The 26,191-nt window shown below is 53.3% G+C and overlaps 14 protein-coding genes across 14 annotated transcripts; 6 read left to right on the forward strand and 8 right to left on the reverse strand.

The window, feature by feature from the left end:
* Window positions 1-307: 307 nt before the first annotated feature.
* On the forward strand, window positions 308-1,436 carry SEPMUDRAFT_147680 (uncharacterized protein). The gene has a single exon (XM_016904456.1). It carries the CDS (start codon window positions 317-319, stop codon window positions 1,283-1,285), a length of 969 nt encoding a protein of 322 aa, XP_016764083.1. The 5' UTR covers window positions 308-316; the 3' UTR covers window positions 1,286-1,436.
* Window positions 1,409-3,084, reverse strand: SEPMUDRAFT_147681 (cyclin-domain-containing protein). The gene has a single exon (XM_016904457.1). The coding sequence runs from the start codon at window positions 3,058-3,060 to the stop codon at window positions 1,825-1,827; it is 1,236 nt and encodes a 411-aa protein (XP_016764084.1). The 5' UTR covers window positions 3,061-3,084; the 3' UTR covers window positions 1,409-1,824.
* Window positions 3,085-3,641: 557 nt separating this feature from the next.
* Window positions 3,642-6,265, reverse strand: SEPMUDRAFT_147682 (NADH-ubiquinone oxidoreductase 75 kDa subunit mitochondrial precursor). The gene is made up of 3 exons (XM_016904458.1): window positions 6,020-6,265; window positions 5,572-5,954; window positions 3,642-5,502 (listed from the first exon to the last, which is right to left on the reverse strand). The coding sequence occupies exons 1-3, from the start codon at window positions 6,165-6,167 to the stop codon at window positions 3,766-3,768; spliced, it is 2,268 nt and encodes a 755-aa protein (XP_016764085.1). The 5' UTR covers window positions 6,168-6,265; the 3' UTR covers window positions 3,642-3,765.
* A 2,122-nt stretch (window positions 6,266-8,387) lies between these two features.
* Window positions 8,388-9,099, reverse strand: SEPMUDRAFT_147683 (uncharacterized protein). Its single transcript, XM_016904459.1, has 2 exons — window positions 9,037-9,099; window positions 8,388-8,931 (listed from the first exon to the last, which is right to left on the reverse strand). Exons 1-2 carry the CDS (start codon window positions 9,075-9,077, stop codon window positions 8,490-8,492), a joined length of 483 nt encoding a protein of 160 aa, XP_016764086.1. The 5' UTR covers window positions 9,078-9,099; the 3' UTR covers window positions 8,388-8,489.
* A 605-nt stretch (window positions 9,100-9,704) lies between these two features.
* On the reverse strand, window positions 9,705-11,675 carry SEPMUDRAFT_61372 (Na/H antiporter; the record flags this gene model as incomplete). The annotated part of the gene is made up of 6 exons (XM_016909560.1): window positions 9,705-10,112; window positions 10,270-10,531; window positions 10,589-10,599; window positions 10,659-10,736; window positions 10,790-11,247; window positions 11,342-11,675. The coding sequence occupies 6 exons, from the start codon at window positions 11,673-11,675 to the stop codon at window positions 9,705-9,707; spliced, it is 1,551 nt and encodes a 516-aa protein (XP_016764087.1).
* A 452-nt stretch (window positions 11,676-12,127) lies between these two features.
* SEPMUDRAFT_81256 (uncharacterized protein) lies at window positions 12,128-13,517 on the forward strand (the record flags this gene model as incomplete). The annotated part of the gene is made up of 2 exons (XM_016910269.1): window positions 12,128-12,863; window positions 12,929-13,517. The coding sequence occupies one exon, from the start codon at window positions 12,128-12,130 to the stop codon at window positions 12,722-12,724; it is 597 nt and encodes a 198-aa protein (XP_016764088.1). The 3' UTR covers window positions 12,725-12,863; window positions 12,929-13,517.
* Window positions 12,132-13,517, forward strand: SEPMUDRAFT_124114 (uncharacterized protein). Its single transcript, XM_016901884.1, has 2 exons — window positions 12,132-12,863; window positions 12,929-13,517. The coding sequence occupies exons 1-2, from the start codon at window positions 12,821-12,823 to the stop codon at window positions 13,258-13,260; spliced, it is 375 nt and encodes a 124-aa protein (XP_016764089.1). The 5' UTR covers window positions 12,132-12,820; the 3' UTR covers window positions 13,261-13,517.
* Window positions 13,518-13,975: 458 nt separating this feature from the next.
* SEPMUDRAFT_147685 (major facilitator superfamily MFS-1) lies at window positions 13,976-15,523 on the reverse strand. The gene has a single exon (XM_016904460.1). It carries the CDS (start codon window positions 15,465-15,467, stop codon window positions 14,085-14,087), a length of 1,383 nt encoding a protein of 460 aa, XP_016764090.1. The 5' UTR covers window positions 15,468-15,523; the 3' UTR covers window positions 13,976-14,084.
* Window positions 15,524-15,548: 25 nt separating this feature from the next.
* On the reverse strand, window positions 15,549-17,685 carry SEPMUDRAFT_147686 (uncharacterized protein). The gene has a single exon (XM_016904461.1). The coding sequence runs from the start codon at window positions 17,608-17,610 to the stop codon at window positions 16,372-16,374; it is 1,239 nt and encodes a 412-aa protein (XP_016764091.1). The 5' UTR covers window positions 17,611-17,685; the 3' UTR covers window positions 15,549-16,371.
* Window positions 17,686-18,114: 429 nt separating this feature from the next.
* SEPMUDRAFT_147687 (uncharacterized protein) lies at window positions 18,115-18,875 on the forward strand. The gene has a single exon (XM_016904462.1). It carries the CDS (start codon window positions 18,290-18,292, stop codon window positions 18,704-18,706), a length of 417 nt encoding a protein of 138 aa, XP_016764092.1. The 5' UTR covers window positions 18,115-18,289; the 3' UTR covers window positions 18,707-18,875.
* An 89-nt stretch (window positions 18,876-18,964) lies between these two features.
* Window positions 18,965-20,827, reverse strand: SEPMUDRAFT_147688 (uncharacterized protein). Its single transcript, XM_016904463.1, has 2 exons — window positions 20,494-20,827; window positions 18,965-20,445 (listed from the first exon to the last, which is right to left on the reverse strand). The coding sequence occupies exons 1-2, from the start codon at window positions 20,799-20,801 to the stop codon at window positions 19,110-19,112; spliced, it is 1,644 nt and encodes a 547-aa protein (XP_016764093.1). The 5' UTR covers window positions 20,802-20,827; the 3' UTR covers window positions 18,965-19,109.
* A 151-nt stretch (window positions 20,828-20,978) lies between these two features.
* On the forward strand, window positions 20,979-23,142 carry SEPMUDRAFT_162032 (uncharacterized protein; the record flags this gene model as incomplete). Its single annotated transcript, XM_016907974.1, has 2 exons — window positions 20,979-21,065; window positions 21,133-23,142. 2 exons carry the CDS (start codon window positions 20,979-20,981, stop codon window positions 22,411-22,413), a joined length of 1,368 nt encoding a protein of 455 aa, XP_016764094.1. The 3' UTR covers window positions 22,414-23,142.
* SEPMUDRAFT_81270 (Suc_Fer-like-domain-containing protein) lies at window positions 22,415-23,536 on the reverse strand (the record flags this gene model as incomplete). The annotated part of the gene is made up of 2 exons (XM_016910270.2): window positions 23,168-23,536; window positions 22,415-23,104 (listed from the first exon to the last, which is right to left on the reverse strand). Exons 1-2 carry the CDS (start codon window positions 23,522-23,524, stop codon window positions 22,415-22,417), a joined length of 1,047 nt encoding a protein of 348 aa, XP_016764095.1. The 5' UTR covers window positions 23,525-23,536.
* Window positions 23,537-23,723: 187 nt separating this feature from the next.
* On the forward strand, window positions 23,724-26,185 carry SEPMUDRAFT_162034 (uncharacterized protein; the record flags this gene model as incomplete). Its single annotated transcript, XM_016907975.1, has 3 exons — window positions 23,724-23,819; window positions 23,892-24,018; window positions 24,078-26,185. The coding sequence occupies 3 exons, from the start codon at window positions 23,724-23,726 to the stop codon at window positions 25,715-25,717; spliced, it is 1,863 nt and encodes a 620-aa protein (XP_016764096.1). The 3' UTR covers window positions 25,718-26,185.
* Between the last annotated feature and the right edge of the window lie 6 nt (window positions 26,186-26,191).

Genomic DNA, 26,191 nt, shown 5'->3' on the forward strand with positions numbered 1-26,191 from the left:
AATTCGGCACGTCCCGCAGGGGCTGTGTTTGCATGTGATTGATTGTCCGCCACACTGCAGTTTGTTTTCGTTGTACAACATATTCCTACCCAATATGTAATATCGCATAGTCTGCTTCTTCACCGCCTTCGTTTCTACTGAATTGCTGTGTTCCTCTCACTCTCTCTCGCTCTGCTGTGCTGCTTTTTTTTCTACCATACGTCTTCGCTCACAATCTTGACCAGCAGTAATTCAAAAGCTCCGCCACCCATTTCAAAGCCATATACATACACATTTCACCAGACTCCCCTCCACGATTCAAACAACTAGAACCATCATGGCCTCCACAACCAACCCAAGCCCCCTCCTCACCCTACCTCGCGAACTCCGAGATCTCATCATGCTCGAAGCACTCACAATCCGCTCTCCTCCCCCAACCCGCACTCGTCGAGAAATCCCCCCCTCGGGCAGCGACGGCCAATTCTACCTCTGGTCCGAACGCTCCAATTGGAAACCCTTGAACCTCCTCGCCGTCAATCAGCAACTCCGCGCCGAAGCTCAAGAACTCACGATCCAACTCCAGAAAGCCCACAAGATTCGTTTTGTCATGGACATTCTCGCTTCAGGATACATTTATACGCCAAAATGGACGCTGCAAAATCTCGCGCTTCAACCGCAATCGACGCTGGATTTGCATTGTAATCTTCAGATTCGCAGCACAGAAGCTTTTCGTTCGAATCATTATGGTGGTGGTAATACTGCCACGACGACAGAGGAGCCCGGACACGCTTTCAAAACATTGTTGAATTTTCTTTCGCGATTCCTGTTTCTCGGTCCGACATTCCTCTATCATGATGACCATCATGGCAACGAAAATCTTGAGAACAACACCACCACCCCCTTCTCCACCAAAGGGCCCTTCTTCATCCACACGCTCAGCATCGCCGTCACATTTCAAGACCACTACACTCCTGCCACCCATCCCGATACCGTGCGAGAGATTTTTCGCATGATGAAAGCTCTGAGTAAATTGGATACTGCAGGGAAATGGATCGGGAGCATTCGGGTGGAGGCAACATGGCGCGAACCACAAGGGGGGCAAGATTGTCGATGGGAGAGGGAGTGGGATGTGAAGAAAAAAGAAGAAGAAAGAAAAGGAGGAGAAGAAGAAGAAGACCGGGAAGCTGCTGACGACCTTGATGATGAAGTGCTCAGATTCAGAGAAGAGGACTGGGCCTGGATGGAGTTGCATTTTGGAGAGGCATGGAGGAAACGGTACTTCCCTCGCAGGAGTGTCTCTGTGTAATGATGAGATGAACGACAGCATCTTCGAATATGCATGAAGTTATGAAGCTTAGGTAGGCATGATGAAGGATTGGATCTGGCTTACAGGATTGGGGCAAGCCATGGGCAAGTTTATGACACCTTAGGTTTGTAGAGAATTGACTTGATACCTTACGAAGCTCAACGAATTGGTCGAGTTCGCTATACGTGAGAGCTGCCGCGCATGCAGCTCACAGATCAACGGCCAGGCTCAAAGACGAGGCAAACCCCTGCCGTTCCTTATGCCCATTCGTTCCAACTCCATCTGGAGTCAGATCTTTTTGCATCGCCCATGCTGTATGGACTCAGCCTGCGCGAGGTGATAGCTTTTCTTCTGCGCATCTACTGGCAAAGCCAAGTAGTGCAGAAAAAAACGTCTCTTCTGGCCACTTGCTTTTATACTGCTCTTGAGAGCCATTGCCCTGACCTTGCTCGCTCTCGGATGGAGCGCGTCCATCGATCGCGTCGTCTGCTCAGGGCCACATCTATGCTGGTCATATATTCCCAGTTTTGATATCCGATTCATCTGTCGCCTTCACCCATCGCCTCGTCCGCTTTCTTGCCCGCCTCGCTTTCGGGCAAGCTGCTGATATCCGACCCTGGACTGGCAGACTCCATCACAAAGCCGTCTGTTCGGTCTACTAAGCTAGAGTAGTACTCTTCAAGCGTCTCTGGTTTGGGCACAATCTTCCAGTCCACTCGCTGCAGCAACTCCAGCTCCAACGTCGCCAATTCAGACACAGGTATGCCTCCTATCCGAGCATACGTGGGGTTCGTCCAAAATGAGTCGCTAAGACCTTTGGCGGCCACGGTCGCTGCCGTAATCAGGAATCGGTGCACTGTCAAGCTGTTGATTGTGAATGCCGGATACATAGTACATAGACGATCGATGTAGTATACCATACTCAGTAGTATGGGCGGCGACAAGGTTGCATGCAGAATCAGCCGCTGTAGATAGTCTGATATGCTGATTCCAGGCGGTGCTCTGGAATGGAACCTCGTCAATCTGCCGTCACGGAGCGGAATCTGATCGTTGATCCGAATAAGCTCCATGAGCATATTAGCAACCAAGACCCCGAGGTCTTTGGTGCTGGCTAGTTCGTAACTGAGTGGCATGATCTTCAGCGATCCTGGTTCCGCCTTTTGTCTCTTGGGCGCTGCGGAATGGCCATGTGTGGATCGTGCCTCCTGGAGCTGAGGCGAGAAGGCACTCGCGCTTCCAGATCTTGATCGGGCTGGGTCTGACCTGGGTGGATCTTCATCTGTTTCTCGTTGTGCTCGTGGTGGGGCGCCAGTCGAGGCGCCGGTACTGCTCATCAAGTCCGGAGAGGAGTCTGGAGACCTCGACGATTCCTTCCGCTTTCTCACACCGATGCCGCTGCCACTGCCGCCACCGCCGCCGCTCCCACTCGTTGTTGAGCCCGGAGGCTTCCCCACTGCGGCAGCCAGCTTTGGCCCTGCCGTCGGTGGGAGACCGTCCGGACTGTACTGCGTTCCGGTACTGACATACGCTCCACCAACTACGGGTGATGCGCTGTCGGGGCACTGCAGCTTCGTAGGGTGATTGGGGGCAGCTGAGGATGTGCTCGGCGCATTGAACGGACGGCGGGGTGAGCTCGCAAACGAGGCTCGCGGAGAGTGACGGCTCGTGGGCGTGGCCGTCGAGCGGGTGGCCGCCGACGTCGAGTAGGACGGGTGGTGGAAGGGAATCCTGGGCGAGGGCGCGGGCGAGCTCGTGAAGGTGCTCAAGGTGGACATAGGGAAGGAGGTTGGCGGGTGATGTCTGGCGAGAGAAACGGGCGAAGGATCCTGGTCATGGTATGCGCAGTAGTACACTTTCCGCTGCCGTCAGTTGCGTGCACGTGTTGTGCAGGGCGGATGGTGCCTAATGGATACGGTATGGTCCGTAACGGTGATGGTGTGCACTGTGCATGGAGAGCGCGGTGAAGACGAGACTGACGAGTACAACAGGCAGTGAACACTTCACAGGCAGAGAAGCGGCGGCTGATAGTGAGAAGTCCCGATATGACGGCTGTTTGGAGGGCGAAAGACTGATCCAACGAAAAAGGCACGCCAAGGCACGTGTCGTCGAGCTAGGTAGTCGCGGGGCACGGGGAGTCAGGGACTATATACCTTAATTCACTTATCCGGGACAGCGGCACTTCCCGTCCGCTGGTGCAAAGCGAGTCTGCGAGTCTGCATAATAATTAGTGCATACTACTTCGGTCACTTCCGAGGAGACAACCCAGATTCGACTTCCGACAAAACAGGTATATATGGACCACCTCCACCCTGTCGCCGGGTAGCGGGACCATTGATACATGCATGGTAGAGGGTAGGGGGAGGGAGCGTAATCACGTAGGGAAAGCTGTATCTCATAGGTAGTATACATGCATGTTCCTTCATCAACACCTCGAGCGCCTATGTACAGTCTCAGCCGCTCCACCCATCGGCCCCTTTCACTTATGCACTCGCACCAGCAGCCAACTCAGGTGGCCCGTAATATGGTGTAGGCTCAGTGCCGTCTAAGGCTCCAGGAGCCATGAAGTTTGTGCGAGGGTCTTTGGCGGCTTTGGCTGCAGAACATCTCGCCATTGTGGGCGATGATCTTGTGATGGTGTTTGTGAAATAGAAGTTCTCGATGGCCTTCTTGAATGGTTCGCCAGAAGCAGTGGCACCCTTGTTCTGCTCAACGAGCTGCACCTTGCTGAGACTCTGAAGTTCCTGCGAAGTGGGCTCAACAATATCATATCGTCGCAGCGCAGGTGAGACCTCCTCCATACGATCACGAAGTGCCTCAACATCATCATACGGCAGCGGCTTGCCAAGTGCCTCTGATACAGCACGGATGATCTTCCAGTCTTCCCGTGCAGCGCCGTACACGGATGTGACTGCTCGAGACATCTGCACTCGTCCCTCGGTGTTCACATATGTAGCCCCCTTCTCTGTGTACGCAGCTCCAGGCAGGACCACGTCAGCGAGGGCGGCACCGCGATCACCGTGATGTCCCTGGTAGATGACGAAAGCGTCTTTGGGAATATCCACTGCCTCAAGCTCATCTGCGCCCAGGAGCCACATGACCTTGGCCTTGGTCTTAGCCGTCTCGGGGTTGTGCACCGTGAAGCCAACTTCATAAGCACCAGCTCGTGATGCGGCACGTTGCAAAACATTAAAGCCGTTCCATTCTGGGGTCTGGAAGTTGGCCTTGTTCTTCTCAACGTATGAGCCGACGGTCTCGTAGATGGACTTGGCATCTTTATGCTCGGTTGCACCAGAGCCTACGATGATCAACGGCTTCTTTGCGTTCTTCAACTTCTCGCCGAAAGAGCCACTGAGAGCACTCTTCAGGTCCGTAACATTGGCACCGAGGTTCTCGTACTCGAATGTTGACTCGAAGTCCTGTCCCACTAGACCGACCTCTAGATCAGATCGTAGCCACTGCTTACGTATCCTGGCGTTGAGCACAGCAGCTTCGTGTCGAGGGTTGGTGCCTACAAGCAGGATGACATCGGCCTCCTCTACGCCGACGATCTTTGAGTTGAACGCAAAGTTGGACTTGATGTCCACGCCGTGGGCAAGTGGGCCGGATCCTTGTGGGAAATCGAGGGCGAGGTTCTCGGAACCCAGTTTGTTGGCGAGATCCTTAGCAGCGACGAGAGTCTCAGTCTCGACAAGCTCACCAGCGACGAACTTGATCTCGTCGCCCTTTGGTTGCAGCTCATCAAACTTGTCCTTGATCTCTACCAGGACGTTCTCCCACGTGGCAGGCTGGAACTGGTTGTCTCTTCGAATCAGCGGGGTGGTGAGGCGCTGTGTGCTGAGTCCATCGCAGGCGAAACGGCTTCGATCGTCGATCCACTCTTCGTTGACATCATCATTGAGTCTGGGGAGGATGCGCATGACCTGAAGTCCTCGCGCGTCTGCACGAATGTTGCTTCCGAGGCCGTTCATCACATCGATCGTCTCGGTGTGAGCAAGCTCCCAAGGACGAGCACGGAACGCATAAGGCTTCGATGTGAGCGCTCCAACGGGGCAGAGATCAATGACATTTCCAGACAACTCGGTGTCGAGAGCAGTCTCCAGGTATGTTCCGATCTGAATGTCGTTTCCACGTCCCGACGAGCCGAGTTCAGGCGCACCGGCGACATCGTTTGCGAAGCGGACGCAGCGAGTGCAGTGAATGCAGCGGTTCATGGATGTCTGTACTTGTCAGCCTCTCTCTCTCTCACACACACACACACCCCAGCACGGCCAACTGGGCTCTCTCACCTTAACCAGAGGTCCGATATTCTTGTCCTCGACTGCTCTCTTGCCCGTCATCTCGTGAAACCGTCCTCTGTCGGCGCCATATCGCATGCTCTGATCTTGAAGGTCACACTCGCCACCCTGATCGCAAATAGGACAGTCCAATGGGTGATTTGCCAGCAGAAACTCCATGACGCCTTCTCTTGCCTTGTGGGCGAGGGGACTATCCGTCTTGACCACCATTCCAGGCTGTACAGGCCAAGCACACGATGCCACCGGCTTCGGAGCGCGTTCGACTTCGACCAGACACATTCTGCAATTTCCCGCAATCATCAGTTTCTCGTGGTAGCAGTATCGAGGCACCGTGGCGCCTGCTTTCTCGCATGCTTGGATGAGTGCCGTTCCGGCTGTGAAGTGCTGTCAGCATGCCAGCACCAGACCGTGTCAGATGTCCGTCCGCTTCAGTACATACGTGGGACCGAGACCTTCTTGCCATCGATCGTGAGCTCCACGTCGGCGTGGCGACTCGAGGTCGTGGCAAAGGTGCGCGCGGCTCGGCTGCCACTGCGGGCGGCCAGCGCTGGCGCGCGCGGTATGGAGCGCAACAGGTGGGACCGCATTCTGATCGCTGGCCTCACCGTCGTGCTCTTCGGGGCGGAGAAAGAGAAGTGGCGTGTGGCCGTGGAGAGAGGCGGGTGTGCATAAGGTAGTGTGGTAGTGTGGACTAATGGGAGGAAGGGCGGAGCGAGCTTTCGATGCTGTCAATGCTGAATGCCGAGCGTCTCATAGGCTCGCATGCTCCCGCTCCTCGCTATATATTCCGCAGAATCTTCGCCGTCCCTTCTGCTTCCCTTCCTTTCACTATTAAATTGTATCCGGATTCTATTTATTGTGGTGCCTTGGTCTTTAATGCCAGCCGTACTCTATACTGAATCCCAGAGCGAGATGAAGCACGATAGCTGGAAGACGTAGCCTTCGGGCAATGAGACGCATCCTCCTTACCAATTGTGCGACAATTACCTTCTCCCTTCTCCCTCTCCTTGTCATGTTGTCCACTCGGCCTCCTCGCGGCGGACATGTTTCTTCTGCGTCCTCGTGCTAGTCCTGGTGCTGGTCCGCGTGCTCGTCCTGGTGCTGGTGCTGGTGCGCGTGCTCGTTCTATCCATTGCGCGTCCGTGATCGTGCTCCTGTTAGTATCCCAGATGCCTCTTGGCGTGTATGCAGTCGAAGAGCTTCGTGTTCGGTGCTGATGGGCTCTTAAGTGCAGAATTGCCTATAGTACATGCCAGTAGTATGTTCTCTACCCTCAAGACGTCCGTCAAGTCCATCAAGTCCATGATCCTGCCTGTTCGCCGCTGCATGCCTTAAGGCTAGCCAAGAAGATTGTCCCTTGTCATTGCATGGTTCCCACTGTCTACGCCAGTTTGACGCGGTCAAAGGGGAGTGGATGGTGGTTGTGAGCCCTGCAGTGCTCGCCCAGTATCGCTACGGTTCATGCTGCCTAGCAAAGAGCCCTATCGGAGCCCCCGAGAACTGCTGTATGGCCTGATAAGTTGCGCTCGGTGAATGAAAGGGTTTGATCGCGGTCAAAGGGGAGTGGATGGTGGTTGTGAGCCCTGCAGTGCTCGCTCAGTATCGCTGCGGTTCATGCTGCCTAGCAAAGAGCTCTATCGGAGCCCCCGAGAACTGCTGTGTGGCCTGATCAGTTGCGCTCGGTGAATGAAAGCGTGTGTTGCGAGTGGATGGTGGTTGTGAGCCTGCAGTGCTCGCCCAGCATCGCTGCGCTTCATGCTGCCTAGCAAAGAGCCCTATCGGAGCCCCCGAGAACTGCTATAAGGCCTGATAAGCTGCGCTCGGTGAATGAAGGGGTGTGTTAGCAGAGAGTGAAGCGAGACGTTGGCTTCACTTTCACTAGCGCCGGTGTCGGTCCGTAATCCACTCTCCTGGGACGCAGCTATAATTCCACGCACAAAACTCGCCAGCAAGAATTTCACCAACGCACTTTGCTACAACAACGACCATCGCCAGCACCACCACCGCCGGCACCACCACAACCACCACAACCACCACCACAACCACCACCACACCCACCACCACACCCACCACCCCGCCCACCACCACAACCACCACCACCACCGCCGCCGCCGCCCGCCGCCCGCCGCCGCCGCCATCACCAGCACCACCACCAGCACCACCACCAGAACCAGCACCAGCACCACCAGCGCCACCACCACCATCACCACCACTACCACTACCACCACCACCACAACAGCAACAGCAGCATCATCATGCTTGCCTTTGGCAAGATGAGGACGCTGGCTGTTGCCGTGTCCAGCGCGCCCAAGGCGCGACCATCTCTCTCTCCGGGCTTCGCCATTCGGGCAAGCCACCAGAAGACGGGCGGCGGCGGACAGCACAATCCGCGCCGCCCAGAGACCACCAGCACGAGAGGCTGTCGCGTCTTGGGCGTCTTCGCCGTCCTCGCCATCAATGGCGCCGCCATCAAGCTCGCGGCGGAGATGGGCGAGGCCCCGGGCGACGAGGAGGAGGATCCCGCCATGGCGGGACCCTTTTTCAGATGAGGCGCGCGCAGAACCATTGCCGCCTCCCTCCTCTCCCCGCCCTCGTCCTCTCCCCTCCCTCCTCTCACCCAGTCGCGCACACACCACAGCGACGACGACGACGAACAGGTAAGTTAGCATGATACTTGACCGTCAGAAATGGACACAGTTTGCTGACTCTCTAGTACAGGATGAAAACCCCGAAATAAAAAAGACCCACTGGGCACGGGCGTACATACCTGAATGAAATGAAATGAAATTGCAAAGAAAATTCGTCTGTTTCTCAAGTCTTTTTCCCATGATACCTACTACTAAGAAATCCTCCTCCCTCGTGAACCATGCCCCATCCACACATACATCTACCCTCCTCCCTCTTCCCATTTACTTCCCCGCGCCAACAACCGGACACATCTCCACCCCAGCACCACTCTCCACCTTCTTATGCACCGCCACCTTTTTCCGATGATGTTCCACCGTCGCCTTTGTAACTGGACACACCTTTTCCCCCTCCCCCTCATCATCACTCAAAACCGGCGGATGATCAGGAGGTAAATGCGCATTCACAGGTCCCACGACCGGACAAATGGCATTCGCATTCATCACTTGCTGTTGTGCTTGATGTTGAAGAGCAGGACATTTGGAAGCGTCCATTGTCGTCGCTTGCTTGTCATTGTTATCAATCTTCTGGGAGTCTGGAATTTCGGAGGCAGGGTGGTGGTGAGAGATGATGTTGTCGTGATGTTCGACTGTGGCGTTGGTGATGGGGCAACGAAGGGTAGAAGAAGAAGAGGCGGAGGGGATTTCGGGGTGGTGGGGTGGGAGACTAGGTAGGTATATATTATATATTGTTAGCGATGGGGTGAAGTTACTTGGATAGGAATGGAGGGGGAAAGATGTTGGTGGGAACTGGAATTGTAGAGATACGTACACATTGGTGGTTGTGCCAATTACTGGACAGACGGCAGCCATGATTGCAATGGGGTTTTTCGAGTACGATTCTCAGATTTGTGGTGATAGTAATGGTGGTGGTGGTGGTGGTGGTGGTTGGATTCGATGGTTTCTTGGGCAAGGAGTGAGGTGAAGAGGGAAACAAAGAACCAAGGCAAGGGATTCAAAGACTACCCTATTGACGTAGACCTATTTACTAAGGTACCAACCCCGCCAGACCTAAACCAAAACTCTCCCACAGAAGAGTTCTTGTTCCAGTGCTACCAAACCTGGAAAGCTGTTGTGCTTCAGATAAATCCCCCGCTTATTTTGTCGGATGCTGATTGGTCAATCGATGTCCGGAGAGTGAGGAAGCTCGAAGCCTCATCCGCCCCCCAAGACTTTTCTGCCCACATGACCGCGAGCTTATATCGATCGTCACTCGATAATACCTCCGTAATACGTGATACAGTACAGGCGGTATACGCACTTTCGATACTAGGTACTCCATCGCGAAGAGTTCCACCACTTCGAGGTCATGAATGAGAAAAATGATATAGTGCCCTGATATGTCGAGAATGTCGCAGCATGATGTTGGCTTCTCCAATCATGTTGGGAATAACCACAACAGAGTCCCAGGAAATGTTTGAATAGGGTGGAATGCGCTCATCAATTTGGCCCATCAGCATTTTCATCCGGAAATCTGATGCTGCGCTGTGTTATAGCGGGCCTTGGGGTTGACACTCCTGATGGATAATTGATAGGTCGCGGTGGACTAGACGAAGCTGCTCGAGGCTCGGAAACGTTTGATTGCGTGTTCCTAGGTCGAGATCTGCTCGGGATCAAAGAGGGTGTTTCCGATGACAACGCTCTTGAAATGGTCCTGGGAAGGTGGAACCCGAGCTTGCCCAGTGGCACAGAGAGTCCATGGCACACCACCGAGCAGATACACAGAAACCAGACCACCACGTTCATGGTCTCCGCGAGATGTGCGGCATCATTGCGCTCGACATCATCGACGGAGATCTGCCGGAGGAACTCCCTCGAAACGTACAAGTAGAAAATGGCCGATACTCCCTAAAGTATCACATCGATTGTAAGCAAGTCTCTCAAATATGCGTGTAAGCTTGAGCAGTAGGTATCTATCTTCAAGATATCATAATGGCCCAAACGAGCCAGAGGGAGATACTTGTGATCAAGGCATGTCGTCAAGCGGCTGCTCTTATTTACTTACGATTGGTCCAAACCAGCCAGTGAAAGTAGTCTGTTTCCAGTCTTCCAGTTGATGTATCTGTGAACGAAACAGCCATATCATGGGAAGTCGCCGCAGTAGGAGCACCAGGATTCCCAGGGGGATCAGACGATAGATTGGGATCACGTCGTTGTCCACAAAGCTATGCCAGGGACAGATCGCTCCGAACCATATGAAGACGGCCACGTTAAGAAGCATGTCAATAGTAGGTTGTAGAGAGTCATCCTTGGTCTCAAGCCGGAACCTGTCTGGGTGTGAGAAAAAGGGAAGCGTCTTTGCGAAAGTAGTGAGTATCGCTCACCAATCATCCCACTAAACACAACACAATCAGCTCAGCGGGTCGACACAAAAGGATGTAGCAGCAAACATACAGTAAACACGTTGCCAGCAATAAAGCAGGCGAGCACGTCGTCCGATCCAAACATGCCGACCGTACCTACGATGAAAAGCTATCATTTACCATTAGTCGGCTCGAGAGACCCAGAGTAGCGTGGGGCCATACCGCAAGCGTAATGGCAAAGACCAAGAACGACTCTCGATCTACATAGCGATGCTCCTCTGCCCAGTGCAACAGCTCCTTCGCGATCCAGCCCACGGTGGCACCGTAGACGACGCTCAAGAGGATCTCGTAAGCCCACGTCTCTCCAAACCACAAGGCCATGGCATGGCTGACACCCCCATGCTGGCCGGCACCACCTTCTCCGGCATACTTGAGCAAATACAGGCCGAGGAAGAGGAAGGGATAGCCGAGACCATCGTTGGCGCCAGACTCGGCGATGATGATCTTCTGCAGAGGACCAGGAATATTCTTATCGGCAAACTTGCCTTTTACGATGCTGTTGCTGAGAATGGGATCTGTGGGCGTCACACACGCTCCCACGGAAATGGCAGCCACAAAATTGATATGTGGTACGAGAGCCCACACAAGCAGAGACGTTGTCAACCACATCAAGCACATACCTGTTGCATTCGCCTCTGAATCAGCAGTGTCATTTTACTATACTAGCTTTTTTGCAGTGTGCAAAATGCGTGTATGGGAAGACCTGATGATTACCAGGTCCAATGAGTATCGCTAGGCTCTTCCGTTCCATCCATAGATATTTGCTGGGCAACTGCACGCCCGCCAAAACGAGCTGCACGCCCAAGACCAGTCGTGTGAAGTAGAGTGTGATGGTCTCTAAATCTTCCTCGCTATTCCTCGCATACTCGAGCGGTCTGATCCAATTCAGCGCGTGAGGGCTGAAGATTAGGCCCGCGACTGTGCTGATGGAGGCTTCGGACAGGTAGAAGCGCTCCTTGAGGAGGTACGACACCAGTCCGAAGATGGAGATGAAGCCGCCCAACGTGGCGCAGACGATGTTGAAGTTCACCAACGACAGCGTAGGCATGGCGGATGCTCGATTGATAATAGGCGGTGGTGGAGGAGGAGGAGGAGGAGGTGGTGGTGGTGGAGAGTGGGGAGTTGTATGACCAGCCACAAAATTGATATGAGGCTTGGCTGTATATTTGTCTGCCTCTCTCTCTCTCTCTCTCTCTCTCTCTCTAGAAGAGGCTAGACTACCTCCTAGGCTGGAGGTAGGGCTAGGAATCAATGTACTGTAGGAAGTAGGAGGTAGGTGCGGTTCAGTTATCTAATCCACGCTAATAGACATCAAGGTATCATAATTCTTTCAAGTTTCTACCGCCTATACACATAGCTAATGGTACCTCCTACCTCCCCGCGAACGCGAACTTGGCGCCGGGAAAACTTTATCCAGCAACACCTGCCGAGTCTCCATCTCGCTGGCCCAGATCTAACACTCGAGACGATCGAGGAGGGATCATGTCATGTTGTTGGGCAATGTTTCTCGCCCGCCTTCGCAACAGTAATTTTGCTGTGACTTCATCTAGTTTGATAGGTCGCTCTGCACGCACCTTCTCCATCCAAAGCGCGCAGCTTGAGAAACCACTCCCACCCAGAATCGTGATATCCGAGAAAGATATCATAGAATCCTTCTTGAAGGGCAGTGGTCCTGGCGGCCAGAAGATCAACAAGACGTCGTCCGCGGTACAGTTGAAGCATATTCCCACGGGCATTGTCGTCAAGAACCAGGCGACTCGCAGCCGAGACCAGAATCGCAAGAACGCCAGGCGGATATTGGGCGAGAAGTTGGAGGAACTCGAGCAGACGCCACGATGGGCAGCGACGGAAGTGAAGAGCGAGAAGATTCGGAGGAAGAAAGCGAGTGCGGCAAAGAAGTCGAGGAGGAAGTATCGGCAGCTGGACGAGGGCATTGTGTTGCCTGAGGCAGAGGCTGAGGCAGCGGAAGAAGAGAAGAAGCATGATGCGGTGAATGCAGGAGCAGGAGCAGGAGCAGTGAATAAGGAAGGCACGAGTGTGGAAGTGGAAGGAACGAATTCGCAAGACACTCGCGTTGGCTCCGATGGCGCTGGATGAGCGACGCCTCCTGTTTCTCACGCCTCGACCACTTTCCATGGACAACATCACGACACGAACCACATCCAACAAGCCACATTGGACACCTCGAGCAATATGGCGTCCGAGAACATGTTCAGCATGCGCGTTCAGACTTTGGGTCCGTACCGTCCATGACAAAGAGCGCCCCGTCCCCCATGTGCAATCGCTGACAGACATGCACAGCGAACGCGAAGATGCTTCTCAACCCACGCGTCGCCAGCAACCTTTCATCGAACGACTCTACCACTACCCTCAATGGCACTGTCACTGACGGCGCTCTGGACATCGTCGTCTTCGGACGAGGCTCCGAATTCGTCGCCGCGGTCATGGACGGGCCCACACCTGCCATCGAAGGCGAAGCTGGAGCCACTCCAGAAGTCGCCATGCGCAAGTGTCTTATGACGACTTGTGAGCTTCTAAAAGAGTACCTACCCAAAGTCGGTGAACATCACCGCAACGTTCCTGGAGGGGGCGTGTTCAAGGCCGATATCATCTCCAAGGCCTGGACCAAGTAGGCCGGGGAGCTCGAGGAAATGAGAAAGGTGGCGTTCATTCGGGAGCGTCTCACTGCCTCTTCGCGATCAAGGAGGCGACAGGAATAGACGCGCACAGCTACTGCGAACGATTCGGAGCTTGCAACTGTTTTCAGAAAAGCGGGAGACACTCGGCTCGTTTTGCATCTAGATTCCTAGCCTAGTGTCGTGTGTGCTCCAACAGAGCGCATTCCTACCCAACCTACCTACCTTAGGTATAGAACAAACATGAAACACACTTGAAAATGCCTTGTCTCAACTCACTCATATCTGCTTTCCTGCTCCCCCTCTACCCCGGTTCTTCCGATGAAACCATAATGCTTGCAAAAATAACTACCCAAGACGACTTACCTTAATAAGCTAGAATGGAAGTGAAAGTGAAAGCGCCTACCTGAGGTTTTTTTAGCTGCCGCGCACTCGTTCGCAGGTCCCACGCATCCATTACTAAGCCAAACGAGTGCAGATGTACCTAAAAGTAGATCTTCACGAGTGCATGCCAAGCAATAACGAGGCGCCTTGGCAAATAACGAGTGCATTGAGTGCGGCGGTCCTTTTTTTTCTTTTGGCATTCTAGGAAGTACCGTACCTACCTGTATACCTATACCTATACCTATACCTATACCTAGTACCTAAGTAGGTAAGGTAGTCAATGATGACGGTAAAGATCTCATGAGATTCATGTGATATTGCTACACGTATTTATTGCTTTTGCATAATTCCATCTATCTCTCATATGTCAGGTAGGTAGTTTCCTGATATCCTGAGAATCTGCCTGGAATGTTCTCTTCAGCAGCCCAATACATTCATCAGATGGATTTCTCATCTTTCACACTGATCACAGTCGACTTCTCTTCGCTTTGATCATCGGCAACAACAATGCTTCTCGGCCGATCGCCTTGGGTGCCTAGAGTCAAAAAGGGCACGAGACATGTACCCACCACACAAGCCCCTGTGCCCATCCAGAATGTTGCGGCATAAGGCTGCGTGTCAGTGTCCCAATAGCTCGACATGGTAGGCTTCTTTTCCACGGCGTTGAATACGGCAGTCGCGATGCCCATGCCGATGGTCATACAGAGCTTGGTGACAGCTTGAAAGATGCCTCCCGCAGTACTTTGTTGTGACGGTGGCATGGAACTCATAACGTACATGTTGGCCACATTGAATTCCAGGTCGGCTCCGATAACCGACAGTGCCAGACCAGGGAAGCAGAACGACCAGTATGAAGAGCTGTATCGGTTACATGCGAAGAGGAGAAAAGCAACTGCATATGCTGCTGCTCCGATGCCCATCAGTAACTTGTTTGAAACGCGGTTCAATGCCCAGCCTGCGAAACAGTTCACAATGATGCCGTTGATCGCCATGGGCAATACATGTATGGCCACTTGCAATGCACCCATGTGCCAGACATCTTGAAAGTAGAGCGCCACGAAGAAGGTCGCTGGTGTAAAACCGAGGTATCCAAACAAGAGAATGACCATGGCCAGCGAGAAGTTCCGGTCCTTCCAGATCGACATTGGCATTAGCGGATGCGGGAAGTGCAGCTCCCAAAAGACAAAGGCAACGATCAAAGCCAAGCCGACAAGTAGAAGAGCAAGCACATAACCAGTTTTCCAGCCTTGTGGAGCATGGTCTCCCATTGAGAGTGCAGCGGAGAACATGCCAATTCCACCAACAGTAAGTATCGTGCCCACAATATCGAAACGCTTGAGGGTATTCCAATTCAAGGTTTCCCTTTCGGTAGTGTCCTTGGGTACACTGAAAATTGCGATTACCGTAAAGAGGGCGAAGATGATCGCGAGTAGCCAGAACGATGATCGCCAGCCGAACAGACTGGTCGCGATGCCGCCAAATATCGTACCCGCCACGAAGCCCAATGGATTTCCCGCAGAAAAGCAGGCGAACGCATAGTTCTTGCGCTTACTGGGCTTCTCATAGACGATCCCTAGCAGACCGACTGCCGGAGGAGTTGCTGATGCACTGAACAATCCGAGAACTCCATTGAGGACATCAATCTCGATCGCACTGCGCGAGAATCCGGTCACAAGACACAGTATGGAGAAGAGGCCCAGAGATCCAACGAACAGCGATTTGCGGCCAAAGAGATCTGCAACTTTGCCAAAGAAGAGCAGGAATGCACCACTACTGAGCGAGCTGGCGGAAGAAATCCAGGTGATCTCAGCGGTAGACATGTCCAGATCTCGACCGATGAAGGATGACGATACCGTGATCGCGCCAATCAGGAAAGAAGTCATTCCAATGGCCATGGTCGCTGAGAGGACAAAGAGCACCTCCTGGAAGGTGTTCTTGAAGCATGCGGGTCGTCCATGGCTCAGGGCAGTAGGAGAGCCATCCTCAGTATTGTGATTGTCGACCGTAACTTCAGTACATGCCACACTCTCGCTCGGGCCCGTTCCGCTATCACCAGCCATCGTGCCGGAACGAAGAATCTGGGTGAGTTACGTGTAGAAGGCAATATCATATTCTTCAGGCCGAGGTGAGGGAGTTGAGGTGAGTAAAGAGCGTCGGCGTAGTGCGCCGGGCTCTTGTCGCCGATCTGTATAATGCCGGCTGCACGTAACTGGGCCCAGGTGGGCCTCCACAACTACCCGAGCTTATGCCACTACTCTACCGCTTATTAAAACAACCTGGAGTTACCTCCGTAGCGCCATTTATCAGTGAGATTCGTATCATATACCTAGTGCTAGGCTCCTTCACTGTGCTGTGTGTCGCCTTACTGAGGATTGGTGTCTGTGTCGACATTATTCTCGAAAAAGATATTCGTACTCCAAAGAGAATCCTGTTGCAACGTTGGCCAAGGTCTGGCACAGAGTCTGCTCTGGTACTGTAGAGAAATCAGTGCCAAAGCTGTGTACTGTTCAACTAGCGGAGCCGTTTTCGGATAAGCGAAGACCTCGAGCCGGTGTCCGGAAGTGCACATCACAAGGGATACAGTGGCGGGTGAGCAAGGGCGAGGCGTTCAACGCTGTTACGCGACACCATACAATGGTATAGGTGGCTACTCGCTCCGGCAGGACTGTCGCCATCCCAAAGGATGATCACTGAAGGTGGTGGCGAAGTGCCTTCACAAGTCCATCACAGCTTCACCACATCCCACCCGGACAGATCCAGCGTGGACAGCACGCCTCTGAGCGGCCCTTGCACTTCTCTGCCATTAGACCACTGCTTGGCGCCTGCCCAGTACCTGAGGAACCCCTCTGGGCCTGACACGAACAGAATGTTACGGCCACTGTCCGTGTCTTTCTGTGACCGAGAAAGCTGGTAGAGCATACGCTTGACATCTTCAGGCCTGATGAATGAGCCTTCCTCATCCACGAAGTAGTCGACTGTCAGACGTCTAGTACGACCATCTGCCCCGGCAGAGCGCTTCTTCAGGTTCTCCAGCAAAGTGACTAAAGCCCCCTTCTCGGCATTGGGTAGGTCCTCACCTTTCTCCCCATGCTTCGCGGCCTTGGACGCACCCCAGAAGTTCCAGCCAACACTTCTGCCCTCGGGTTGCGTATCGTTGTATCCGCCAATACAGTCTTCCCTTCTCCTGCTCGCCCATAGAATGTGAACATCTGCTTCGCTTGACAGCATATCTGCCGCCTGTGCTGCAGGAGCTATGCCTGTACCTCCAACTAGAAATGCTACGCTGTTCACGTTCTCTGGGAGCACGAACTCTGGATGGAGTCCACGAGTTTCCAGCTCGGCACCCTCAGGCAGGCGATGCAAGAAGTTCGAGACTTCACCTTTCTGCTCTCTTCTGATCAAGAATCGTAGCTCGTCCTCATGCTGCCCATCCGCCTGAGGGAGACAGGTATACGACCTCGCAATTTGCAATTGGGGTTGTTTAAACTCTACGCTCGTGATAGCTCGCTCGAGGTTTGGGTCGTCCAAATCTACTGCGGTTCCCGTCGAAGGCTTAAGCCGGAAGATGGCGCATGTTGAAGACACATTCTCCTTGCCGATCAGAGTGTACTTTACAAACTCGCTCGGGTCTGACAGGCTGTTCCCTTTGCGGAGAGGCAAGTAGTCGCTGAAGTAGTATCCAAGTGGCAGACCGACAGCAAAGAATACCAGGGATGGCAGGCCGAATCTTGCCGTCTTCTTGACCCCCTCCCTAGCCTGCTGCCTCTTTTCTTGCTCTTCATTCTCTTGCGGGCCCTCGGGTAGTGTAGGCAGTTTCGCTTCTTTCTTCGTCGCCGTTGTTCCCGTTGCTGTCAACTTGTCCTGATCTTCACTCCGCCTGCTGCAGTGCGAGAATCCGGCAATGCCTGACCTCGCCGAAGTTGCTCTTCCCAGAGTTCTCCATAGTCCCGCGCTCAGTGACATGTCCAGGTACACGAACAGAGGGTACGGAATAAGGTATGGCGGGCTACGAGGCAGGTGACTCTAGGTACTTCCAGATTCAATACGCCCCTCGGAAGGCAGTCGTCAAATTCAGAACAAACTTTGGTTAAGAATTGATGGACAAATAACACTTCGAACCTCTACCTAGTAGCTGTGTAACATGTGGCTCCGAGGATGTCCAGTCCAGTTGGATTTGAATGCCTTAGGCACTACATCTGCTGATTCAGCAGAGAAACATACATATAGCCCCCGGCCCGGTCCGTGCAACACCCCAGATCTCTCCTCCACACGGATCGACGGAATAACCTACTACGACCTCCTACTCCACACACATTACGCCGCTGATGATTCGATGTGTGCACACCTCAGTGGGATGTATGTATTTGCAATCGCGTCCTGACTCCCAGGACTTAGAAAACGCGCCGTGGCGTTCAATAGCCGCTTGTGCTGCATGTCACTCCCACACTGTAAGACGCCGAAGGGGGGCTGCAGACTTGCCACATGTGACAGACGGACGATAGGGCAATACATCATTGCACAATAGGCGTACCTACATGTAGCCTGCCCTTCTCACACTCATTTACAGGTACCTTAGGTACTCTCATACCCACCGCCTCCGATTTATTCATTCTACAGTCACATCCTCGTCGTCTCCACCATCATGTCTTCACACACTCAAGATCCAGATCCAGATTCGGAACATCAACGCCTCCGCCTTTCAACAGAAACGGAACGCACACTGGTAGAAGATCATGTCGACACTACTACCCATCCAACGCCCCGAGCAGCTTCACCTACAAGAACGCTAGTCGACGCATCAGACTCTCCATACCGAGGGTTTCCATCGAAAGCGCACTATCTAGCTGCACTACATGAGTGGGCAGAAGAGAAGCGATACCTCTCGGCGGGGACGACGACTGTGGAAGGCTTCTATGGAAACACCACCCTTGAGTCATATGCAAGCAGACCAAAGCATGAGCTGGGGATAAGAAGAAGGTTGAGGGAGATAATGGAGAAGAAGAAGAAGCATACAAAGCGGAGCAGTAGTTGGCCCGAGTCGTTGAGGAGGGCGTCGTGAAAAGACTGTTATTGAGAAAAGGAACGACTACTGCAGAGGATCTTTGCCTAGACATGGAGACGACGTGATGAGCCACGAGTGATGAAATAAGAGAAGCGTTGATTCGAGGCGGCCACTTGGCATCGTCCAGTTTGTAGCCACTACTTGCATACCTGCTGCACAATATTGCTGCCATCTGAGTGCCCATATCTGCCACATCTCCTTTCCATGCATAATGTACACTATGATTGACAAGTAGCCCGGGAGCGTCCTCTTTTTCCGCTCTCACAACGCCAACGCTAATCCCGATCATCTCATACTGCGCCATAGCCATGACACGGTCTAAGTTGTTGTATAATTCTGTCATCTGGTTCATGCCCCCGTAAACTATGCTCCGCCAGCTCCATTCTGCATCACAGGTGTTCTACACATGCATGCGCGCAAAGCTAGTAACAGTAACATTAGCACTCTCGATATCTTGTGGCGGAGTGTCATCTGTTGGTGAGGGTGGGTACTTCTCATCCCTGAGAACCTCAACGCTGCTCTGCCTGTCCACAGTTCCACTCTCTTCTACCGGAATGTACTCCCAGCACATGAACTGCCAATTCAGCTCCTTACGCCAGCACATGCCATACCCGAGGCCAACCGGTCCGGAATCGTTACTATTCATCTCGGCAGTCAAACCTCCGGTCTCGGGCATGCGGGTCTTGAAGATGACTCGGCCAACACGGCTATGGACCAGGCCCATCGAGCACATTATGCAGGGTTCGTGGGTAAGGAACACCTCTAGTTTGAGGCAGAGGTAGCCATCTGGCTTGAGGTTGTCTTTCTCAAAGTAGACACGTTCGAGCTCGGTGATGGGAAGATCGGCGAAGAAGGCATCTCGTGCTGCAGGATCGACGGCGAGACCACCCTTGTGGAAGTTGCTTTCAGCTTTGGCTGCTGACTTGGCGATGGCCATAGTTGCGACGCGCAGGCGTTTACGACCAATCATGCCGACGGCACGCATCACCGCATGGCCCATCATGTTTCCTTGTCGAGAGCTCTTGGGGTCGGGTTCCGGTATGTTTGGTACTCGCGGTGCCCATCTGGCGTCACCGGCGACAGCGATGATCTGAGTCTTGCCATCGACACGCTCGACAACGACGCAACCAGTGCCGGTGCCAATGCCCTTGCGACGATTCTCCTCTCCAGCCTTACGCGCAAGTTCAAAAGCTTCGTCCACGCCGATGTTATCTTCCGACGGCGCCTGGAGCTCCTCCTCTGCTTTCTTAATGCTGGATGGGTGAGCTCCAAACGGGTTGGTCTTTCGGTAAAATGTTGGCCAGTATTCCTTCGACCAGTCGTTGGCTTGCTTGGGGCTCGTAGGTGCGAGAAGAGGAACGGTGATCTCTTTGAGCTCCAGTGGGTAGGCCCATGACTCAGCGTTTGAGCAGAAGGGTGGGAATTCCTTGAGCACATCGAATAAGTCCCTCAGACTGATAACCCGAGTGGGACAAACAAGAAGGTGCAGAGTTGCGGGACGGGCACCAGAGCTTCGTGCCTTGCCGGACGCTGGGGTCGAATACTCCCACGCGGTACTACCGGGTGCTTGCATAACAGTGGATGGTATCGACTCCCAGGCTCGCGGCACAGCGTACATGGCTTTGGCCAGATCTCGCTTGCCGAGAACATGGTCAGGAAGGTACTTGGGCTTCGCGAAACGGCGGAGGTGCTGCAGGTCGATCGAGTCTTGTCCGGGAATCTCGTCCTTGATCACCCTGGCCCAAATCAGATCATATTCATGAACGGAACAGGAGACGAGGTACTTCAGAATCCCTTCAGCGTGCTTGCTAGGCAGCTCAACGGTCCAGACTTGAATTGTTTCATTCCCCAGCCGACACTCTTCTTTGGTCTTGAGGTGAGCCATGCGCCGCTTGGGCTCTGGCTCTGGCTCGATGGTGAACTTCGAGTCGCGGCGAGGCATGGTGGCCATGACGGCGGCGATGAGGTTGCGGGACTTGCGGAAGATGTACGAGTGGAGGAAGAGGGAAAAGGTGGTGAAGCTGGAGAAGAAAGACCATCTTGGAGTCAGACTTGCCAGGAGCTCGCGAGCCCCCACTAGAAGCGACGACATCTTCGTGCCTTCTGTCTTCACAGTCGCAGTTGCACTTTTTAAGCACGACGGAGCTCAGCCCGCGCCGATCCCTGCCCTAGCAAGCACTAGCGCGTCGCGTAACTCAGACGCGCCGACCTACCTCCTACTTCACCTATCTGAGGTGCTCTCCAATTTCCAGTCGATATGGGCTTCAAAATGCTGCAAGATGAGATTTTCGGGTCTTTGTCAAAGGAGTGGTCGTGCAGAGATGGTCCTTTGCGACACTTATCCGCTTTGCTCTCGGCACGTGGATGACTTTCCCCCCCACCCATCCCCAACCAAAGTACGCATCTGCTGACTTGCGGCACAGCCCACTCTGCCCAGTCCTTCCTCGCTAATTGTATATGGACCGCGTGCGACTGGCAAGAGCGCCATCGTCAAGTCATATCTGGAAGCGAGCAGGCTGCGCCATGCAATCGTGCGATGTCAAGAATGTGTAACAGGCAGGCACCTCTTGGAGCAAATAGCCGCTTCCGTTCACGAAGGTTCCACGAAGCATGAACTCAACAGCGATGTCGCTCCACATCCAGGACGATGCGAGAATATCAGCACTCTCGTGGTCCATCTACAACGAACACTGGAAGGAAATGACAAATTTGTGCTGGTGCTGGATGGCATCGATGAGCAGCGCGACAGGGCGCCAACCTTATTACCAGCACTGGGACGTCTAGGAGAGGTGTTGCCGCAGCTTATTTTGTTACTCGTTGTGCGATATCCATCGCCTCGGTTTCTTCATCAGGCTGGCATTCCGCATGTTCACTTTCCACCTTACAGTCGAGCCCAGTCAGTGCACATATTGGCTCGCAAACCTCCAGACATTTTCGTTGAGCCACCGTCAGAAGCACTAGACTATGATGACGACACTCACGAAGAGGATAAGGCCTGGTTATGGCCTCGCTTCTGTGCTGCAGTGTGGGACTCTTTTGCGCAAAGTGCAGTTCGTGATCTGGCATCATTTCGAGATACCTGCCACAAGTTGTGGCGACCTTTTGTGGCGCCAGTAATCAATGGAGACTTTGGCACGCGAGATTTCAGTCGCCTTCTAGTGGCGCAGCGTCGAATACTCCAGGATGAAAGCTCATTGCTGGATTCTGTGGTGGGCAGTGCTGAAGCGGCTACTCTGATATCGAAAAACAAAACTCATGAGCTGCCATACTACTCCAAGTGGATATTGGTTGCAGCTTACCTGGCTTCCTTCAACCCTGCTCGTTTGGATGCACTTTACTTTATGAAAACAACGGAGAAGAAGCGGCGGAAGAAAGGCGGCGGGACGGCACGATCTGGTGGCAGGCCAAGCCAGAAACGGCAGATATCTCGACACCTCCTGGGAGCATCTGCTTTCACCATCGACCGATTACTGGCAATCTTGCATGCCATACTGCCAGACGAGGTCAGAACGACTATTGATATGTACAAGCAAATCGCCACTCTGTCGAACCTCCGGCTTCTGGTGCGAGCTGGCGGTATCGGGAGCAGCGATCCTCTCGAGCCTGGTGGAAAGTTGAGAGTTGGACCTCTAATATCCTGGGAGCATGTCCAGAGCCTTGCCAGGAATCTGGACTTTAACCTGATAGATTATGTCGCAGAGTGACCTATAATCTTATGATCTCTCCACTGCGATCAATACCACCACGGAACAGGTCCTTGGTCACTTTTCCGTCGATGATCGTTTGAGAAACAATACCCTCCACATGTTCGGGGCCCACTCTGCCATACCATATCCCTTTCCCGGCTAGTGGATGGTCTGTGAAGCTCGGTGGTATGTATATGATCACATTTCCGGCCCATTTATGTCCACCAATATGGCTTATCGTCCCGACCCTTGCAGTTGGCATGCCGGCCTGCTGTTCTTCGATGTGGTCTGGGGCCTCTTTCATCACTTTGATGTTCTGTCGTTCCAGCTTCTCCTCAAATTCATCTCTCAGCAAGGGACCTAGCGTCCCGCATCGCTCATCTCTTCCACCGTGTCCGCAGATCAGAACAAGAATCTCGTTGACGTCTCTTGCCTGGGGAAAATCTCGCTGTCCTTCAGGTTGGCGTAGAAGAAGCTCACGTTGCGCAGGTGAGAAGGTATCGTAGGATTTGTGAAGTTTACTCGGAAGGACGAAAGCTTTGATAAAGGATTCCACCGCTGCAGGATCCGAAGGGATCGAAGGGACGAACTGGAAGCTGGGAAGTAAGAACGCCGATAGAGGCATGCTAGCAGACATGGTCTGGTCTGGATCTGTTCTGGTCGGAGTGCTAGCGAACGAGCTGTTGGTTATCAAGACATTGTGATAAGGCTATACTATCTGTATCAGCCTCTATTGTACATGTGACTCTGCGAATAGTCTCTGCCCACGCACATCGACATATTTGCCTCCTCTTACGAGAAACTTCTTCAGTTGCCGCAGCAGTCCAGCATCCTCCTCGTCTTCGATTTTGCTCTTCCAATCTGCTTTCCCAGTGCATAGCAAGATTTGTTCCCCATACGCAGCCATTGTGCCACTCAAGCTTGACTCTCGATCGATGTCAAGACCCGACGGCGCCGCTCGACAACCACATGTGGGGGATGGACATGCATCGACTACTGGGACTGGTGGCGAGGCTGGTGGTATTGGTATTGCTGTTCTTGATGCCGTTCTTCGGGACAATCGCACAACATGTGCTCGCATACATGTAGCCTGACGTGCGGTACGGCTGCCATGGCGAAGGATGAACATGGTATGCCAAATCTCGCGAAAAGGATGAAGTGGTGACGAGTTCGAGTGATGGGAAGCTCGAATGTCGTCGGCAACTGTGATTACCTAAGCCATAGCGCATACACCTCACTTTTTTCACGACAAGCGCCACCACCCCACTAGCCGACGCTTGCATCGCTGACCAGGACGCGCCGAGTGTGCCCAGCACTCCAACTCCAGGATGGCGCTGGAGCTCACGTTTGTCAATCAATACGGCGACAGCGCACCTAAGCGGAGGAGGCTCGCCAAGGCGTGTGAGTCTTGTCGGACGAGGAAGGTGGGCTTTCCCATCCTTGTCCAGTATGCTTCGCAACTTGTGCATACCTGAGACTGATGATGAGCGTATCAGAAACGATGCATTCACTTTCCAGCAGCCGACGAGTCAGAGAAAGAGAGGGATCGTCAGGTCGAAGATGAATCTGAAGCTGACGGACCGCCCTCGAACGGCAATACCAACGGGAGTCTGCCAGCACCGAGTACGATGAAACTTTGTATACTCACTCCTTCACCACGTCTGGAACTAACGTCTAATTAGCAGGATCAACAGCGTCCATTTCCAGGCGGTTCATCAGTGATTTGGTCCCGGAGTCGACCTTCTTGCAGCGACATCAGCCTGCAGCTCCACAGGAGATCCGTGAACAGAACGACGACATCGGGATTTGGGTAGATCGTCGCGAATATGACGCCCTGGTACGACAGAAAAATACTGCTCGAGATGAAGCTGCTGAGGCGACCGCAGGTGAAGAGCGACCTCACTCAACTGCTTATACCCCTCTGATCGACATTTACTTTCGAAAACTGCATCCCGTCCTGCCTTTGCTGGACGAGGCTGAATTCCGCAGAGACTATGCTCGAGGTGTCGTGCCAGAGGCTTTAGTCCATGCTGTATGTCTGGTTGCGGCAAAGCACTCTGAAGCTGCTCCTTATCTCCGGCTCAACGAGTCGTCTACTCCCTTAGTCGCACGCGAGTTTTGTCGTAGGTTACACAAGTCGCTTATGGTTGCGTTACGAGTACCTGGAAGATATGAGAAAATCACACTCATTCGAACCCTGGCTCTAGCTAGCCTGCACGCTGAGAGCGCGGAAGGGGCGGAAGAGGCTACCTTGTGTTTAAATCAGGCAATGCATTATCTGCAGACGATGGGTTGGCATCTAGGGCAACATACTGGAGTCACGTCGAGCGATGATCTCCAAACCAAGCGGATATTCTGGTGTCTATGGAGCCTCGATCGGGTCAACAGCTGTATCTATGGCCGTCCGATCATGATGAGTGACATCGACGTCGCCATAGAGCCGTTCGAGTCTGGGGAAAGTGGCTTTCCAGCATTCGAGGTATGGTTGTGTATCACTCGCACACTCAATAAAGTGATTGGCTTCTACCGGCCAGGGGTACCGCTAGAGGTTTCTGGCTGGGAGGAAGACTTTCCAAGCTTTGAAGATGCCATTGAAGAAGGTAAAGGACACAACTTGGACCGACCTACAATGGCTACGCTGCATCTGTACTACATGCTTGTCGCCGTGCTCTCGCATCGTTCACGCGGCGTCAAGTTCGTGTCTCGATCGACCAATTCATATGTCCGACAGAGTCTCTGCGCAATCGAGATCAATAGACTAATGAGCTCGCACCTACTGCCAACCCTTCTACCATTCCCCATCCTTTCCTACGCGATCAGCTTGGCAATGTCGGTATCTTATCAACATCTACGTCAATCACAGCTCCAGCACCAACAAGAGGATGCGCGCCAGGATTTCAAGTCTTGCTGCCAAATATTGCAAAAGCTACGCCGTACATGGTCTTCTGCAGATGTCATTGCAACGATCGCCAGAAAAGTGTTGGATCAACTAGAAAAAGCGCCTGATTTGGCAGTGTTCCGAGTGACCAGAGGATCGGAAGAGGGCCGACATAGTCCTCACATCTGTGCCGCAAGCTTTTGGAAACCGCATACCCTGGTGGATCATCCCACCGCAGACAACGCCACGGCTGAATCAGAAGGCAATGAGTCCGCTGCGCCAGATGTCGAACAGCAGCCGGCTACTGAGGCCGACTGGCTGGGGATGTTTGAGGGAATCGACGACATTTTCGGGACTTACTTGGATCCCAACTATCCAGTCAATCTTGACGACATCTCTTTCGTGGACGACTTGAGTCCACTGGATTGGAGCGCTCCTTCGTGAGCTACTTTGGGCATTTTCCCAGATCTTGGAATGATACCCAGGCGCTGATGCATTAAGCCGAGCCGTTCTGATGGGGTTACACGAGACAGATTGCAAAAATGACGCCTTCTGTGATGTTCCTTGGGCGCGACAGTGACGATCATGCGGATACGGAAACAGCCCTGAGTCCGGCAAAGTGCACACTGTGTGTGGATTCCCTCTTCCCGCGAACCTGTATGCTCGAGGAAGGGTTCAAAGCGTGCAGACAGTCAGTTTAATCATTTTCGTCTCGTGGCAACACAGCTGAGTCCTGGACGGATTATGGGAGGCTGAAGAAGCCTGGGTAAGGTTCTAGCATTGGGCCGCAAATCTCGAAGACCAGACTCGCCTCGTGCTCCATGTACAGATAGACTTGAGTACTGGCACAGATAGACCTCATTGTCGGAGGAATAGAATGGCGATGTTCATAGGCAATTCGACACAAGTGTGGGGATC

This window comes from Sphaerulina musiva (genome assembly GCF_000320565.1).
Source record: "Sphaerulina musiva SO2202 unplaced genomic scaffold SEPMUscaffold_2, whole genome shotgun sequence".
NCBI classification, from domain to species: domain Eukaryota; kingdom Fungi; phylum Ascomycota; class Dothideomycetes; order Mycosphaerellales; family Mycosphaerellaceae; genus Sphaerulina; species Sphaerulina musiva.